General features: G+C 29.1%; 2 protein-coding genes across 2 annotated transcripts in view; both read right to left on the minus strand.

Annotated features, from left to right (window-relative positions):
* Positions 1 to 9,209, minus strand: part of LOC141334948 (argininosuccinate synthase-like) — a 35,193-nt gene extending 25,984 nt beyond the window's left edge. Inside the window, exons 1-4 of the mRNA XM_073840169.1 lie at positions 9,108 to 9,209; positions 7,889 to 8,008; positions 2,307 to 2,375; positions 2,039 to 2,227 (exon numbers count right to left, since the gene is read on the minus strand). Coding sequence (XP_073696270.1) covers positions 2,039 to 2,227; positions 2,307 to 2,375; positions 7,889 to 7,990 — 360 coding nt within the window. The 5' untranslated portion in view covers positions 7,991 to 8,008; positions 9,108 to 9,209. The remainder of the gene's footprint in view (positions 1 to 2,038; positions 2,228 to 2,306; positions 2,376 to 7,888; positions 8,009 to 9,107) is intronic.
* A 1,360-nt stretch (positions 9,210 to 10,569) lies between these two features.
* On the minus strand, positions 10,570 to 17,253 carry LOC141335451 (surfeit locus protein 4-like). Its single transcript, XM_073840923.1, has 4 exons — positions 17,123 to 17,253; positions 16,977 to 17,020; positions 14,129 to 14,315; positions 10,570 to 11,400 (listed from the first exon to the last, which is right to left on the minus strand). Exons 1-4 carry the CDS (start codon positions 17,228 to 17,230, stop codon positions 11,134 to 11,136), a joined length of 606 nt encoding a protein of 201 aa, XP_073697024.1. The 5' UTR covers positions 17,231 to 17,253; the 3' UTR covers positions 10,570 to 11,133.
* Between the last annotated feature and the right edge of the window lie 49 nt (positions 17,254 to 17,302).

Raw genomic sequence — 17,302 nt, forward strand, 5'->3', positions numbered from 1 at the left:
CAACAAATTACAATGATGCTGCATTCAGACTAATAGATGTTAGTATACACTACTGGACAAACTGTGCTGAAAGAAGTCTCTTTTGCTCACCAAGGACGCATTTATTTGATCAAAAATACAGTAAAAATTTGATATTATATATTACTTATAGAAATTTCCATAGCACTTTAAGATTTTTTTAATTTCAGTGAATTAAAAAAAAAAACTAAATACAAGCGTTACTAGAGTTACAAATGGAAAATCATATTAAATCAACATTTAAACAGTTAAGACACTGAAGTTACACAAAACAAAAATTACTAAACTAAACTAAAAACTACAATTATTTTTAATTATATGATATTAATTATATACTAATTATATTTTTACAACTTTTTTGTTACATGGAATAAAATGTAACAGAAAAAAATGTTTGTGTGTATTTTTAATGATAGTTGATAGTTAGTTTAATTGTACTAAAACAACTGTACTAATATTTTCATCACCTTAAATACATGATAACAGAAATTTAATTATATATCAAATAAATATTATATTTTACATTAAATTAGGCTTATTTTATTTTAGTTAGGCAAAGTATCATTTCTAATTTCCATTTAATTTAAGCTGCTCAAATGAAACCTGAAATAAATTAAAAAATGTTTAATAAAATAAAATAATAAAACTCATATATATTAATACACACACACACACACATATATACATACATATATATATACACATACATATATATATATATATATATATATATATAGAATTAATTTCTGTTCATGTTTATTTTAGGTGATGAGTGATAAAAATGTTTAAAAAAGTAGTTAATTTATTAACCTATATATATATATATATATATATATATATATATATATATATATATATGTGTGTGTGTGTGTGTGTGTGTGTGTGTGTGTGTGTGTGTGTGTGTGTATAATTTTAATAATAGTTTAATACTTAAATTGTACATTCATCACCTGAAATACATGTTAAATATTATATTTTAAATTAAATTAAGCTTATTTTATTTAAGTTACTTGGCAAGGCAACATTTCTAATTTTATTTTATTTTAAGTTGAATTACTTTGAATTACTAAAATAAACCAAAAAATAAATAAATAAATAATAACCTAAATAAATATATATTTATATTTTTACCTTATTTTTCAGGATTCTTTCATGAATAACAAGTTTAAAAAGTACAGTGTTTTTTCAAAATATAAATATTTTATAACAACGTAAATTATTTATTATTAACTTTTAATAAACGTTTCATTATTAACTTAATACATCCTTGGTGAATAAAAGTATGATTAAAAAAAAAGTAAAGAAGCAGTAAAAATGTACTGACCCCAAACTTTTGAACGGTAGTATATATATATATATATATATATATATATATATATTTGTAGCAATAGCCAAAAATACATTGTATGGGTCAATATTATTGATTTTTCTTTTATGTCAAAAATCATTAGGAAATTAAGTAAAGATCATGTTACATTAAGATTTTTTGTAAAATTCCTACTATAAATATATCAAAATGCAATTTTTGATTAGTAATATGCATTGTTAAGAACTTAATTTGGACAACTTTAAAGGTGATTTTCTCAGTATTTTGATTTTTTTGCATCCTCAGATTCCAGATTTTCAAATAGATGCATCTCGGCCAAATATTGTCCTATCCTAACAAACCAAACGTCAATAGAAAGCTTATTTATTGAGCTTTCATATGTTGTATACATCTCAGTTTTGTAAAATTTTACCTTATGACTGGTTTTGTGGTCCAGGGTCACATATATAGTATAAATAATATATATATATATATATATATATATATATATATATATATATATATATATACATATTTCTAATTTGATGTAAATCGACTATAAAGAACCTTTTCTGCATTTGAAAGCTTCCATGGATGTTCACGTTTCTTCATGAAATCATTGATGCCAATAAAGACCCTTTATTTTTAAGAGTGTAAGATGTTTTTGGTCAAGTCTTGAGCAGTTTATTCCAGTATAAGATCTAATGTGAGCACCTTTCCTGTGGCTCCGTGAGAGACGTACTGCGCTCCTTCCCTCTGAGCGATCTGGACCTGTCTGCGGGCGATGCAGGGTCGGGCGATAGAGGTTCCCAGCAGATAGCGGTCCTCATAGACGGTATTCGCCTGCACCGCGGGCCAGATGAACTCCTCCACAAACTCAGAGCGCAGGTCCTCGATGAACACCTCAAACACAAACACATCCTGAATGAACACATTCACTCTCTCCTCTGCAGCTCAGTCTCATTAGCGTTCTTCTCATTACCTTCTGGGCTCCAAGTTTCTCGGCTTTCTTCCGTGCTGCGTCAAAGTCCTCATCCTGCCCAATATTAGCCTGCAATCAGATAAAGAGGAGATTTATGTCATTAGGGAAGAAGCTAGTTGGACTTTTAAAATCATGTGAATAGCTGAAGCTCTTTTCGTGGCAAGAGCTGTACATTTTCTGCTCATTTCATAAGAGTTGAATAAAAAAAAATATATGAATTAAATATTAGCTAAATGAAAATGAATAAAACGTTATTAATAATTAAAAATTAAATAAATTTTTGTTCACCTCCATATGCAAATGTGTTAAAATAACTTTTCTAATTTTAAGGGGTTCAGCTGACAAAAAAGTATTGTTAAAAAAAAATATTAATTAACAAAATAAAATAATTAAATTACATTAAATTAAAAATATAAGCTAAATTAAATTAAATTGACATATTTACATATTTAATAAACAACAGAAAATTGCAAAACATGCAAATATGTTGAAATATTAACTTAAAATCTCAGGACTTAATTTTAAGGGGTTCAGCTGACAAAAAAAAAGTATTGTTAATTTTTTTTATTAGGCTATAATTTTTTTTTTTAATTACATTAAATTAAAAATATAAATTAAATTAAATGGACATATTTAAATAATTAATCAACATCAGAAAATTGCAAAACATGCAAATATGTTGAAATATTAACTTAAAATCTCAGGACTTAATTTTAAGGGGTTCAGCTGACAAAAAAAGTATTGTTAAAAATAAAATTATTATTAAAAAAATAAAATAATTAAATCACATTAAATTAAAAATATAAACTAAATTAAATTAAATGGACATATTTACATATTTAATAAACAACAAAAAATTGCAAAACATGCAAATATGTTGAAATATTAACTTGAAATCTCAGGACTTAATTTTAAGGGGTTCAGCTGACAAAAAAAGTATTGTTAAAAATAAAATTATTATTAAAAAAATAAAATAATTAAATTACATTAAATTAAAAATATAAGCTAAATTAAATTAAATTGACATATTTACATATTTAATCAACATCAGAAAATTGCAAAAGATGCAAATATGTTGAAATATTAACTTAAAATCTCAGGACTTAATTTTAAGGGGTTCAGCTGACAAAAAAAAGTATTGTTAATTTTTTTTTATTAGGCTATTAATTTTTTTTTAAAATTACATTAAATTAAAAATATAAATTAAATTAAATGGACATATTTACATATTTAATCAACATCAGAAAATTGCAAAAGATGCAAATATGTTGAAATATTAACTTGAAATCTCAGGACTTAATTTTAAGGGGTTCAGCTGACAAAAAAAGTATTGTTAAAAATAAAATTATTATTAAAAAAATAAAATAATTAAATCACATTAAATTAAAAATATAAACTAAATTAAATTAAATGGACATATTTAAATATTTAATAAACAACAAAAAATTGCAAAACATGCAAATATGTTGAAATATTAACTTGAAATCTCAGGACTTAATTTTAAGGGGTTCAGCTGACAAAAAAAGTATTGTTAAAAATAAAATTATTATTAAAAAAATAAAATAATTAAATCACATTAAATTAAAAATATAAACTAAATTAAATTAAATGGACATATTTAAATATTTAATAAACAACAAAAAATTGCAAAACATGCAAATATGTTGAAATATTAACTTAAAATCTCAGGACTTAATTTTAAGGGGTTCAGCTGACAAAAAAACAACGTTAAAATTAAAAATTAAATTAAATTAAATGTTTGTTCACCTTATGTTTGTTATATCAGATCATTAATCAAGCAACTACAAACATGCAAATATTTTAAAATATTAAATTACAATCTTAAGACTCCATTTGAAAAGGTTCAGCTGACAAGAAATGATTCAATCAATTAAATTAAATTATAAAAAATAAAATATTTTTTGAATATGAAATATGATGAAATGAAATAAATTTTTGTTCACCTCCAATGCAAATGTGTTAAAATAACTTAAAACTCAAGACTTAATTTTAAGGGGTTCAGCTGACAAAAAAGTATTGTTAAAAAAATTATTATTAAAAAAAATAAAATAATTAAATTACATTAAATTAAAAATATAAGCTAAATTAATTGCAAAACATGCAAATATGTTGAAATATTAACTTAAAATCTCAGGACTTAATTTTAAGGGGTTCAGCTGACAAAAAAGTATTGTTTTTTTTTATTAGCCTATTAAATCTTTTTTTTAAATTACATTAAATTAAAAATATAAATTAAATTAAATGGACATATTTACATATTTAATAAACAACAGAAAATTGCAAAACATGCAACTATGTTGAAATATTAACTTAAAATATCAGGACTTAATTTTAAGGGGTTCAGCTGACAAAAAAAAAAATGTTAAAAATCAATTAAATTAAAAATTGAAAATTAAATTAAATTAAATGTTTGTTCACCTCCATGTTATCAGATCATTAATCAAGCAACTACAAACATGCAAATATGTTAAAATATTAACTTACAATCTTAAGACTTCATTTCAAAAGGTTCAGCTGAAAAAAATGATTAAATCAATTAAATTTAATTATAAAAATAAAATATTTTTTGTTCAAATCCATATGCAAATATGTTAAAACAATAACTTAAATCTCTGGACTTTCTAAATTTGAAGGGGTTCCGCTGACAAAAAGTTTTTTTTACATTTAATTTACAATTAATGTTATCAGATCTTTAATTAACATCAGACAACTGCAAATATGTTAAAATATTAACTTAAAATCTTTTAATGGGTTCAGCTGAGAAAAAAAAGTAGTGCTAAAAAAACAATTAAAATATAAAATAATTTAAAAAATAAATTGAATTAAACAAAACAATAACAAATAAAATATTTTTTTGTTAACCTCCATGTTAACAGGCAGACATCTGCAAACATGCAAATATTTAAAAATATTAACTAAATCTCATTACTTAATTGTAAGGGGTTCAGCTGACAAAATATAGTCTTAAAAATCAATTTAAAAAACATTAAATCAAAAAAGTGTTATCATAAGATATTATATGTATCATATGTTTACAAGAAAGGGGGAGTTGGCAGAGCATGCATAAAGATACATAAAAACCATGTGGTTTATGAAAGAAAAACATTTGACATTTATGTTGCTCAAACAGTAATGCATGGTGTCAGCAACATCAACTCAATAAGTTCACCTGGTCTGGTCAAATGCATACACTATATGAAGAATCTAACAAATGTATAATTGTAAATGTAGATTTCATTCATTATTGTTCACTCAAAACATTTACAGTATACTTTCACAACCTCAAATCACACCATCCACAATAGTTAATGCACTTCCTCAATCAATCTGAAAAACTCTTTTCTTTCACCATTGTTTCATGTGCATCACCTTCCTCTGTTCTGCCGAGTTTCTGAGTAATTACGGACCTCGTTTGTCTCTTTAGGCAGCTTTTGTTGTAGTATATGCATGTATTGCTCATTGGTTGCTTTGCAATATGAAAAAGTGCTTGTTTTCAGTGCTGTTCATCATTAATGGTATTTTACTGTTGATCTTTGTAAAGCTGTTTTGAAACAATCTGTATTACATAAAAAGCAGTACAGAAACAAGTGACTTTGGGTGCACTTTAATCATCCAGTCCACTGGTTAGATAATTAAACATCAACCAACATCCTTCAAGTCATGCAGGAGTGTAATGAAGCTCATGTGTTACGCTTTACATGAAACAGTTACATAGTTGCCAGATCCCATCTACTTGGATGTGCCTTATTTTGCCTAAAAAAAAAACTTCTCTTAAATTTTAGATTTTTATAATATGTTTTCTGAGGAAAAAAATGGACATGTATAGTGAAGAAAGCCAAATGTGATGGATGAAAATTTACTGAGTAATGCACTATTTTCTAGAGGGGGGTCAAAACGCAATTTTCAACTGAGATTCAGAGTCAGGTTACAGGGGGGTAACCAATGGTGACCATTCAAAAATGGGGAAATGGCACTTTTTTAAAGTTTTTTCTCCAAAGTTTGCATGCCTGTAATTCAAGAAGTGTTAAAGATATCTTAATGCCCTTTTAGACGTTGGGTCTTAACAAACTTTTCTTTTGGCATCTTCAGTTTTAAGGCCCTATGAGATTCAGTTCTAGAGATATTGGAATTTCAATATGGCTCCAGGAGTGAACCATTAAAATTGACACATTTTCAGTGGGTCAGTTTGAAAAAATATGATACTTCCTTTCTTTCAAAGAGGAACGTCTGAAGAACAAATAATGTTGAAAGCAGAGATGTACAGTATGTTGTTTTCTTCTGACAAAACAATTGCATTAAACAAACCCATCCGAGTGCCATAAAAATGATTTTTCCAAAGTTTGTGTGCCTATACCTCAAGAAGTATTAAAGATATCATAATATGATTTTAGAGTCTAATTCTTAATAAACTTTTCTTTTGGAATCATGTCCAGATTGTTGAATATTACCCATTTTCAGTGGTGGAAAAACAAATCTGGTCACTTTCTATACAGCGGACACTTATTTTATTTAAAGAACAATGTTAGTTATTTTTTTTAAAGAACAATCCCCATATCTCTGGGATTGAATGATGTAGGCCCTTGAAAATTAACATTCCAAAAGAAAAGAAGAAGAAAGGAAGTGTCATATTTTTTCAAACTTTTTTTAATTTTAATGACTTACTCTTGAAGAAAAATTAAAATTCCAATATCTATGGAACTAATATCTATCAGGGCATTAAAAATAAAGATGCCAAAAGGAATGTTTGTTAAATGCACTTTTCAACTTTTTCTCCAAAGTTTGCATGCCTGTAACTCAGGAAGTATTACAGGTATCTTAATGATGCCCTTTTAGATATTGGGTCTTAACAAACGTTCCTTTTGGCAAAGGTTCCTTTATTTTTAATGCCCTGACAGATTCAGTTCCATAGATATACACATAGATGTACACATTTTCAGTGGGTCAGTTTGAAAAAATATGACACTTCTTTTCTTCTGGAATATTAATTTTCAAGGGCCTACATCATTCAATCCCAGAGATATGAGGATCACAATGAGGCTCCATGCTTAGATTATTAAATATTACAGATTTTCAGTAGTTGAGAACATTAAAAATGTCTAAAGAAGAAACTATGTTGAAATTAGTATTGTATCTTGTTTCCCTCTATCATAACATTTTATGTGCAACATAAAATAAAACCCCTGAAGTGAAGTGAAGTCTGGTGCGTTCCTGAGCTCCTGACTTAAACAACTGCAGACAGGCCTATTGTTCCTCTCAGTACAGCATTGCACAGACACACAACCGCAGATCAGCCTATCAAAACAGCAGCGTTTGCACACAAGTCTCTAGATCAGCCAGAGCTTCATCTGAAAGCCAGCCCTCCCTCAATGAAGAGCAGAGAATGATTCACGTCTAGTTAGTGGGAAAAATGCTTGGTGAGCAAGTCTTCACAAGCCTGGGCTTAACTGCAGTTATTTTATATAAAGTAATTTCACCAAACTCCTTCCTGCATTTCAACTCTCTGTGTGCGTTAGCAATGATCGGTTTCTCTGAAGGAAATGAAGTGTTGTGTAAGGAGTCACCAGGTAGGCGATGACTTCATATCCCTGCTCTTTCAGCCACACCAGGATACAGGAAGTGTCCAGACCGCCGCTGTACGCCAGAACCACCGAACCCTTCGACATCTCTGAGCCAAACCGGACCTGTATGGGTCACAATTATCCATGTTTCTTTTATGCCAAAAATCATTAGGATATCAAGTAAAGTTCATGTTCCATGAAGAACAAGTTTGCACGCTCCATACTGTAAATATATCAAAATCTAATTTTTGATTAGTAATATGCATTGCTAAAATTTGATTCGGACAGCTTTAAAGGTGATTTTTTTTATTTTGATTTTTTTTTGCACCCTCAGATTCTAGATTTTCAAATCTTGTTCTATTCTAACAAACTATACATCAATGGAAAGCTTATTTATTCAAATGTCAGACGATGTAGAAATCTCAAATTCATCAAAAAACAGGGACACATATGCAGGTTTTATATACTTTTTGCCACACATTTTAAAGAAAACAAAACATTTTGTTATAATATTTGTTTTAATATTTAATTAACTTGAATTAAAAAGAAATTGTTGAAATTAATGTGAAATAGATTAATAGAATCCCTTAAAATGTGTGGCAAAAAGGTATAAAGTATATATTTTTGTTATTTTATTAGTTAGTTTTATTTATTTACTATTTTTTATTATTTTATTATATATATATCAAAACTTTTAAAAGAAAAATCTTATTTCAACTAGTATATATATATATATATATATATATAATGTTGCAAAAAATAGTTATATATATATATATATATATATATATATATATATATATATTATATAATAAAAAATAATATTGAAAAAATAATATTGAAAAAAGAATAATATGATTCTGAGGGCATGTTGTTTTATTTCATTTGAAGTGTCAATAAATGAGTATATAACACAGAAGCTGATTATTAATGAATGATTGAGCCTGTTTAACAATACAGTTTATTCAACTCTAACTGTAAACTTCTAAATTCATATAAATAAGATGTTATTTGCAGAAATAGTAAAATAGTAAAAGTAAAAAGTAAAAAAAAAAAAAGTAAAAGTAATAGTAAAAACAGTAAAATCTCATTTTTAAATCACTGTCCACATGAACAACAACCTGTTGATGTAAACATTCACTATATAAATCACGTCAGACTCATATTCACACGAATGTTTAAACACATAAGACACATTAAAGACAATAAAGCAGGAACTCACCTAAGCACACCAGGAAATCAAAATGAATTTCGGATCAAACGCGTCCAGCTCTGAATCCAAATCCAGTTTGACCGCTTCTTGTTGCGTTCGTGCGGTCTGCTGTCACTCACATGCTCGCTGCCCCGCCCCCTCCAACACACGAGCCAATCAGATCTCGATCAACAGCGGTGCGTCTACCTGGCCAATCAGATGCTGCTGTTTATTAAAATAAGTTGACGCTCTCTAGCACGCGTTCAGCCAATCAGATGCAGAAATGCAACAGTTGTATATTATCCAGAATGGAAATGCTGGAAAATTGTTGCCAGAGTACAAAAAAAGCCTGTAAATGTTAGAGTTGTTAATATTCTGGTGTGTGCATTAATAATAAATAAATAATAATAATGTAAAAAAAAAAAAAAAAAAATCCATCTTCAGATGTCCTATTCTAACAACCCATATATCAACAGAAAGCTTATTTGTTCAGTATACTAATGTTCATAAATAAAATATAATTAAATAAAAATGTATAAATAATTATATCATAAAAATAATGATAAATAATTTTTAAAAACTAAATAAATGATCAAAACAGTCCAATTAACTAAAAAGAAAAGGTAAATTTTATGTATATAATCAGGGTTATTACAGTTATTTAACCATTAAAAGAACATTGTCATTATTTAAATAAACTAAAATATTTAAAAAATGTAATGTATTTCTATTAAATTAAATAATTAAAAACTATACACATTTAAAAGGAACAAAAACGAATAAAAATAAATAAATAAAAACAGCAAAACAAGAAAAGCTTTATTAAATGGTTTTACTAGATAATATATTCCAGAGCTTGACATTCATTATTAAATATGCACATGCTTTAAAAAATAATAATAATGTAAAAATATATATTTAGATTGTCATTGTATTTTTATTAATTTATATGATTTTTGCAGATAAAAACAAAATTACTACAATTTTAAATTTAATATGAAAAAACCTAATTCAAAATATTAACAAAAATCTCAATGATACTAAAATAACAACGAAAAGAAGAGAAAAAAAAATTAAAGAAAAAGCTTTCTTAAATGGTTTCACTTAAATATATATTATTTTATTATTATTTTGTTTTGTTACAGTGCACTGAGTTTTATTTTTTGTATTAACTTTTATGATTTTTCCAGGTCTAGAAATGATTTAAGCTTATTAATTTAAGCTTACTCTAAATAGTTTTACCAACATATTCATTACTAAAAATGCAGACGCCATTTAATAAAAAAAAGAAAAACTTAATGTAAAAAAAAAAAAAAAAAAAAAAAAAAAAAAGTCATGGCAACTTTTTTTAATTAATTACTTTAGCTCAAAAAATTAAACCAATTTTACCTATTTATTGCAATTAAAATGTGCAATTTACTACATTTATGGATGCATGTAAAAATCAGTCAATCAGAACACAACAAACACATTTCGATCATTTGTTGGTTTTGCTTTATTTTTCCGCCATGATCTGAAACTGAAAGTCAAAAATACAATATAAACTTCTTTCTCTTATCGAATCAACAGAAAACACTTGAGGAACAGCAGCTCCCGTCCCGTTCGTCCGGCGTCGATTGTAAAACAACAGAATCTGACGAACGTCCCGTCCAACGACCGACTGGAGCGAGAGCTCGAGACGCTACAGTACAGAGTTCACACGAGCCATCGGACGCACCACACGGACGTCTTACGCCTTATGCATCATCCCATGAGATTCAGCCACGAACACGATCAAGAGTCCAGAAAGATGAAGATGTGATGCGTCCGTCACGTTCACGATCCATTTCACACATTTCTATCGGTCACAGTTCTCCATAAACGCAGTTTCATTATAAACACTAACCATGAGAAACGGGCTTGAAATGACTTGGCATTTCCTTAATTGCTGCAACGCAGGAAAACACAGTAAATAAAACTCCAGGATTTAACAACGCAAGAGGAAGTGGACGAAATAGAGTCGCTCTGAGAGCAAACGAGTGAGTTCTGGCGTCCAGGGTTGTTTCCGAACGTCTGCTCACCACTCCTTCTTCTTCTCGTCCATGGACACGCCACCCGGACCCAGCGCCACCACCAGCAGAAGTCCTCCGACGACCGACGTGGTCTGGAAGAAGTCGTATTTGAGGAAGTCGTGCATGGGTTTGTACGCAGGCACCGTCCAGAAGGCGTTGAAGTAGACGTTGATGGCCAGGAGCCACACCACCAGCGTCAAAGCGGCCAGTTTAGTCTTGAAGCCCACGGCCACCAGGACGATGAGAGCCGTTCCCACCATGTTCTGCAGGATCTGACGGACAGGAAACACTTAGATTTCACTCACAAGAAAGACAACAGCAGCAAGAGATGTTCATGTTTGGAACATCTTCACATCTTTATGCATTATGAGTTGCATTTAGCAGATTAGATTATTAACCATGCACATGCTGTAAAAAAATAATAATAATGTAAAAATAAAAGTTATTTCAAATTATTTATGATGTTTTATATAATTTTAGATGGTCAAAGAAATTAAATCAATTTCAACTTCATTTTTTTTAGGTGATATTTTTAAATGTATATTCAAATTTAACAATTTACTGGGAAAAAAAAAAATTCCCAGTCAATTAATTAAATTACAGTAAATTTGATTATGCTTAAAAATTAAAGCCAGCAAATGAAGTTGAAATAGGTTTTAACAGTGCACAGAGTTTTTGTAACTTTTTTTATTATTAATTAACATGATTTTTCCAGGTCTAGAAATAACACTTTCCTCAAATGGTTTTAACGAGTAACATACTCATGACTAAAAATGCAGATATAATATAATATATAATATTTTAATTAACTTTTATTAAGTTGAATGATAGTGTAGAATGATACTGAAAATATTAAACAATTTATAGTAATTAGCATGTACTGTAAATATAATTTTGCAACAATTTACGCAAGTAAAAAAGAAATTGATAATTTCATCTATCAAGGACACATTAAACGTGACTGTAATGATATTTATATTGTTACAAAAGATTTCTATTTCAAACAGATGCTGTTCTTTTAAACCTTTTAACCATCTATGAAACCTGAAAAAGTAAAATGAATCACAAAAAAGAAAAAGGAAAGCCTAATGTTAAAAAATAAAATAAAATAAATCAAGTCATGGCAACATATTTTATATTACTTTAGCTCATAATTTTTTTTTTTTTTTTACAATTTTTAAAATTCATTTTTTTAGGTTATATGAAATTCTACTCGTTTTTTTAAGTCAGTTTTAATACATTTAAAATGTACTGAAAAAAAGTTTAAATGACAGCAAATGTTTTATATTATTTTAGATTGCCAAAAAAATTCAATCAATTTCAACTTAATTTCTTTGGGTGATATATTTAAAATTTATATTCAAATTTAACCATTTAAATTTACTGGTAAATTTGATTATGCTTAAAAATTAAAGTCAGCAAATGAAGTTGAAATAGGTGTTTATTTCTTGTTTTTCTTTCTTTTCTTTTTTTAACAGTGCACAGAGTTATTTATTTATTTTATTAATTTACATTTTTTCCAGGTCTAGAAATCACACTTAAATTTAAGCTTTCTCAAATGGTTATACTGGGTAACAAACTCACGACTAAAAATGCAGACGCTGTTAAAAAAAATAATTTACTGAAGAAAAAATGCAAATAATCATAAGTTGAAATATAGGTGGAAAGTTCTATTTCTTTTATTAATTTGATTAACTTAAATATTTTGAATAACTTTTATCAAGTTAAATGATAGTATAGAATGATACTGAAAATATTAAACTGCGTATAGTAATTACCATGTACTATAAATATAATATTAACAATTTACTATTTGAAAAACAAATTGATACTTTTATTCATCAAAGACGCATTAAACTGATCAAAAGTGACATTATTGTAACAAATAACATTTATATTGTTACAAAAGATTTCTCTTTCAAATAGAAAGAACTCTTTTGAACTTTTTAGCCAGCTGTGAATCCTGGAAAAATAAAATGCATCACAAAAAAGAAAAACCTATCGAAAAAACTTTAGCTTATAAAAAATGTTAACAATTAACAATTTTAAGGCTATATGAAATTCGATTTGATTTTTTAAGTCAGTTTTAATACATTTGAAATTTACTGAAAAAAAAGTTGAAATGACAGCAAATTTTTAATTATACTTATGAATTGAAATCAGCAAATGAACACAAGGTGAAAAAAACTCTGTAAAAACCGTCCGAATATAGACAGGAATAAAAATGTCAAGTTTGGTGTGTGTAAGTGCTACTGAAGTGAAGATTTATGGCTCAGTGTAAGAGAAAAAAACTCATTTTGAAAAAAATTAAAATAGGTATTGTAATTGAAATCTAGTGACACAACTAGATAAAGTGCTATAAAAGAAACACTTAACAGTGTCTTATGGATGTTTTCTTTCCACTAGTTTGAAAAAAGCCCAAAATCTCAAATTTGACAGGTGCATGGAAAAAAAAAAAAAAAAAAAAAAAAAACAGCATTTTTGCCTGAATTCTCCCCTTAATAAATTAACAAATCAAATTTTTTATTGTCACAAAAGATGACATAAATTTAATAAAGTAAGAAAAATTGCATTACAAATGTAAGCTTAAAGAAGGTTAATTTCTGTCATTTCAGTCCTGTGATCAGGTGCTCCTAAGTTCTTTTTTTTTTTTAGTAGGAGCACAGAACATAGGCCTACAACAACATTTTTTTTTTATCTGGCCATAACCGCAGGTGCCTGTCTTAATATCCAAGAAGGTTTGGAGAAAATATGAAATAAATTTAATCTTATTATAGATTATAAAGGGTAATATAATTAAATACAATTGAAATGACATCTAAAATGACTATTATTAACCACCCACACATCCCAAGCTAGAGTCCTCCCAGTGACTTTTGGCCATTTCCACCACTGAGTATAGTCCCGTGGCTTCAATATCACACATTTCTGGATTATTTGAATGTGCCAGACTGTGTCAGATTTGACCTACAGTGTGCTAAAACAGTAAAACAGACTCACGGAGAAGAAGCTGGAGTCGAAGTGCAGCAGCGTCATGAACATGAGCACCAGCAACACGCGGCCGCCCAGCTGCATGTACTGCTTCGGAGAACTCTCGCCCATCGACGGCACTCCGGCAAACATACTCTTCCCTTCAGAGCGAGACTCGGCCAACAGCAGCAGCAGTCCTCCACCCAGAGCCAGATTCCTGCAGAAAACACACAGTGAACTCAATACAAATCAATGCATTCATCATTCTATCTTTTCTGAGTTTGTGCAACTTTGCACATGGGGTGTGGTTAGATTTTGGCTGTGCATTCAGGTGTTTTCAAACCTGTCCTATGGGCTCCTTCATTAGACAGCTCTTGTGGTCTTTACTAATGAGCTAATGATTTGATTCAGGCATGTTAGATCAGGGAAACATGCTAAATTTGCAGGGCAGGGTTGCCTCCGGGATTTATGAAAGATGCATCTGATTGCTGTTTTTGTTTATGTAGAGTCTCATGCATGCATTTGTGTGTTTTGATGACGATCTGATGACTTCCAGTAGAAATATGCAACAAACTGTGGAAAACCCCTATTACAGCACTGTTATTATAACAATAGCAGTGTTTCTGCACTAAAAACAAACAAACAAGAAAAACAAACATTTGTGTCAGTTATTTCTGACCAAAACTATATTAGCAGCCACTAAAATGCTGGGAATTAACCGTAAATTTTTGCATGTTTGTTATTCAGTTTGTTCCTGAACACTCCACACAATTATATAAAATGCTACAAATTAAAACACTGGGTCGAAGGCCAAAGGCAGATTACCAAACACGTTTTTACCCATGCATTTGCTTTTTTTTTTTTTTTTTTTCACTATTGCATAAATTAGCCAAAATGTGCTTTTAACAGTTTTGTCTTGTTTTTCAAAGAATCATTACAAAACAACAATTTAAACATTACAGCACTGTTTTTATAACAACAGCAGTGCTCCTGCACTAAAAACAAGAAAAACAGTCATTTTGGTGTCAGTTATTTTTGACCAAAATGATATTAGCAGCCACTGAAATATTGGGAATTAACAGTCATTTTTTGTTATAATTTGCAAACTGTTTTTGCATCAGTCATTTAGTTTGGTCCTAAACACACCACACAATTATATAAAATGCATTTACGTCAAGGTGCCGGTGGTCGTCACAACCTGATTATTCTACAAATAGCCAGCATGGTCTAAAGATGATCTGAGCCAATTTTGGCGATAATTGTCCATTCGACTTGGCGTGAGCCAAGGAATAAAATAAATATAGTTGCAAGCAACAACTATGGGGCCAAGCACTAGGCAAGCAAGGCAGCAAGCGTCAGAGCAACTGAAGCAATGAGCAATTGAAGATGATTTAAGTGGGTGAAAATCTATAAAAACAACCACTAGCAACGTGATATAATTGGTTATCACTTTTGACCAATATCAATATTCATAGCAGAACGGTTCAACTAATCAACTTGAATTCCATAACTTTTTGCCAGCATGGTCTGAAGACGATCTAAGCCAATTTTGGTGAAAATCAGACAAACAGCTAAGACGAGTTCGAAAAGTAGTTTGCACAAACTATTAAAAATTGCAAAAAAAAACTAAACCTTACGATTTTTACATTTTGAGTTCATTCTACTCGACATAGGGCCAAGTATTTTTGCTTCTAGACCTTACGTTTCAAAAGTTATTAGCATGAAATGAGTGAAATTTTAGACGAGTGGTGGCGCTAGAGAGTTTGACTTAGAGACTCCAAACTTGCTATGGTCAATGTTGAGACTGTTCTCTATCAGTGTGCCAAATTTCACAACTTTCCTGCAAGCGGTTCTATAGCCTTAGACTCAATAGTGGACCAAGAATAAGGTGCTTGGTCCCTAATACAAAAGTAAAATACTTTTTAAAATACTAAAAGGCAACATTTCTCGTTTTTGTTTAGTTTACTTTGAAGTTTCAAAACAAATAAAACTAAAGCTAATCAATATAAATGAATAAAAACTAAAGACATATTTTAAAAAACTAATACTTTAATTAAAATTAAAACAGAAAACAGAGAAATAAAACAGTAACTAAAAATATTAGGGATGCACCGAAATGAAAATTGAAACACTGGACCAATTACCAAAACAAGGTTTTTCGTGTTTTCCCCCATGTATTTTGTCAATTTATTTTTCACCATTGCATACATTAAATAGCCAAAATGTGCTTTTTACAGTTTTGTCTTGTTTTTTTAAAGAATAAAAATCAATCACAAAACAACAATTTAACATTTGCAACATTCTAGTAGACATTATAGCCTACCAACAAAGCACAGTAACTTAAAAATAATAAGTTAGTAAAATAATATTCTTTGGCTTTTTTAAAGAGCCCCTTCTTGAATCAGGCATGTGTTTTTAATGAAACAAATAAATGCAGCCTTGCTGAGCAGAAGAGACTTCTTTTAAAACATTAGAACATATTACAGATCCCAATGCTACCTTAGTTTGGTCATTGTTCGGTATAATTTATTCAGTCTTTTCGCTTATTCTTTTAGCTTTTTTTGCTATTTTCAGCCAAATAATTTCAGGTGCCGAACATCCGGTGCATTCCTAAAAATTATAACAGTATCTCAATAATACGAAAATAACACTGATGTGAAAAGATCATCTGTTGAGTTTAATTTTGAAGTTCTTAAATAACTAAAACTAAAAAAAGAAAAAAGTAAAGATAATAAAAAAAAAAAAAAGACAAAGCACTTTTACAAAAAAAATTGTACTCAATGATACTTAACTAAACAGAACCCAATCAAGCACTCGAAACAGGAGTGACACCGCATTCAACTCCAGTGTGAACGTGACATTTATGAGCAGAACTCACCTCATGAGAAACTTGAGATCCCACAGAATACTGTAGGCGACTGTCTGAAACACAGAGATGCACTGATGAACACATGCGGCATGTTTCAAACACAAACTACAGACTATAAACACAGAACCACAGACACACACATGCTGTTCACTCACCTGTAGTGCAATAATGCCAAACAACCCGAAGCAAGCATACTGAACCAAGTTTCTACTGAGGATCAGCACACATCCACCTGCGGACGAGAACATCAGTACAGTTACCATATTTACCGCAGTAGAAATCTTGCAGATTTATCATCTGAAATGTGCTCTGACTTGCAAAGCAATTTATATGAT

This window comes from Garra rufa, chromosome 5 (genome assembly GCF_049309525.1).
Source record: "Garra rufa chromosome 5, GarRuf1.0, whole genome shotgun sequence".
Lineage (NCBI taxonomy): Eukaryota > Metazoa > Chordata > Actinopteri > Cypriniformes > Cyprinidae > Garra > Garra rufa.

Bases quoted from the DNA above. Each gene is read 5' to 3' on its own strand.
- LOC141335451 (XM_073840923.1), bottom strand. From the start codon at position 17,230: ATGGTAACTGTACTGATGTTCTCGTCCGCAGGTGGATGTGTGCTGATC. The intron at 17,021-17,122 runs GTGAGTGAACAG...TCTGTGTTTCAG, and splicing joins TTGGCATTATTGCACTACAG to ACAGTCGCCTACAGTATTCT. The intron at 14,316-16,976 runs GTGAGTTCTGCT...TGTTTTCTGCAG, and splicing joins GATCTCAAGTTTCTCATGAG to GAATCTGGCTCTGGGTGGAG.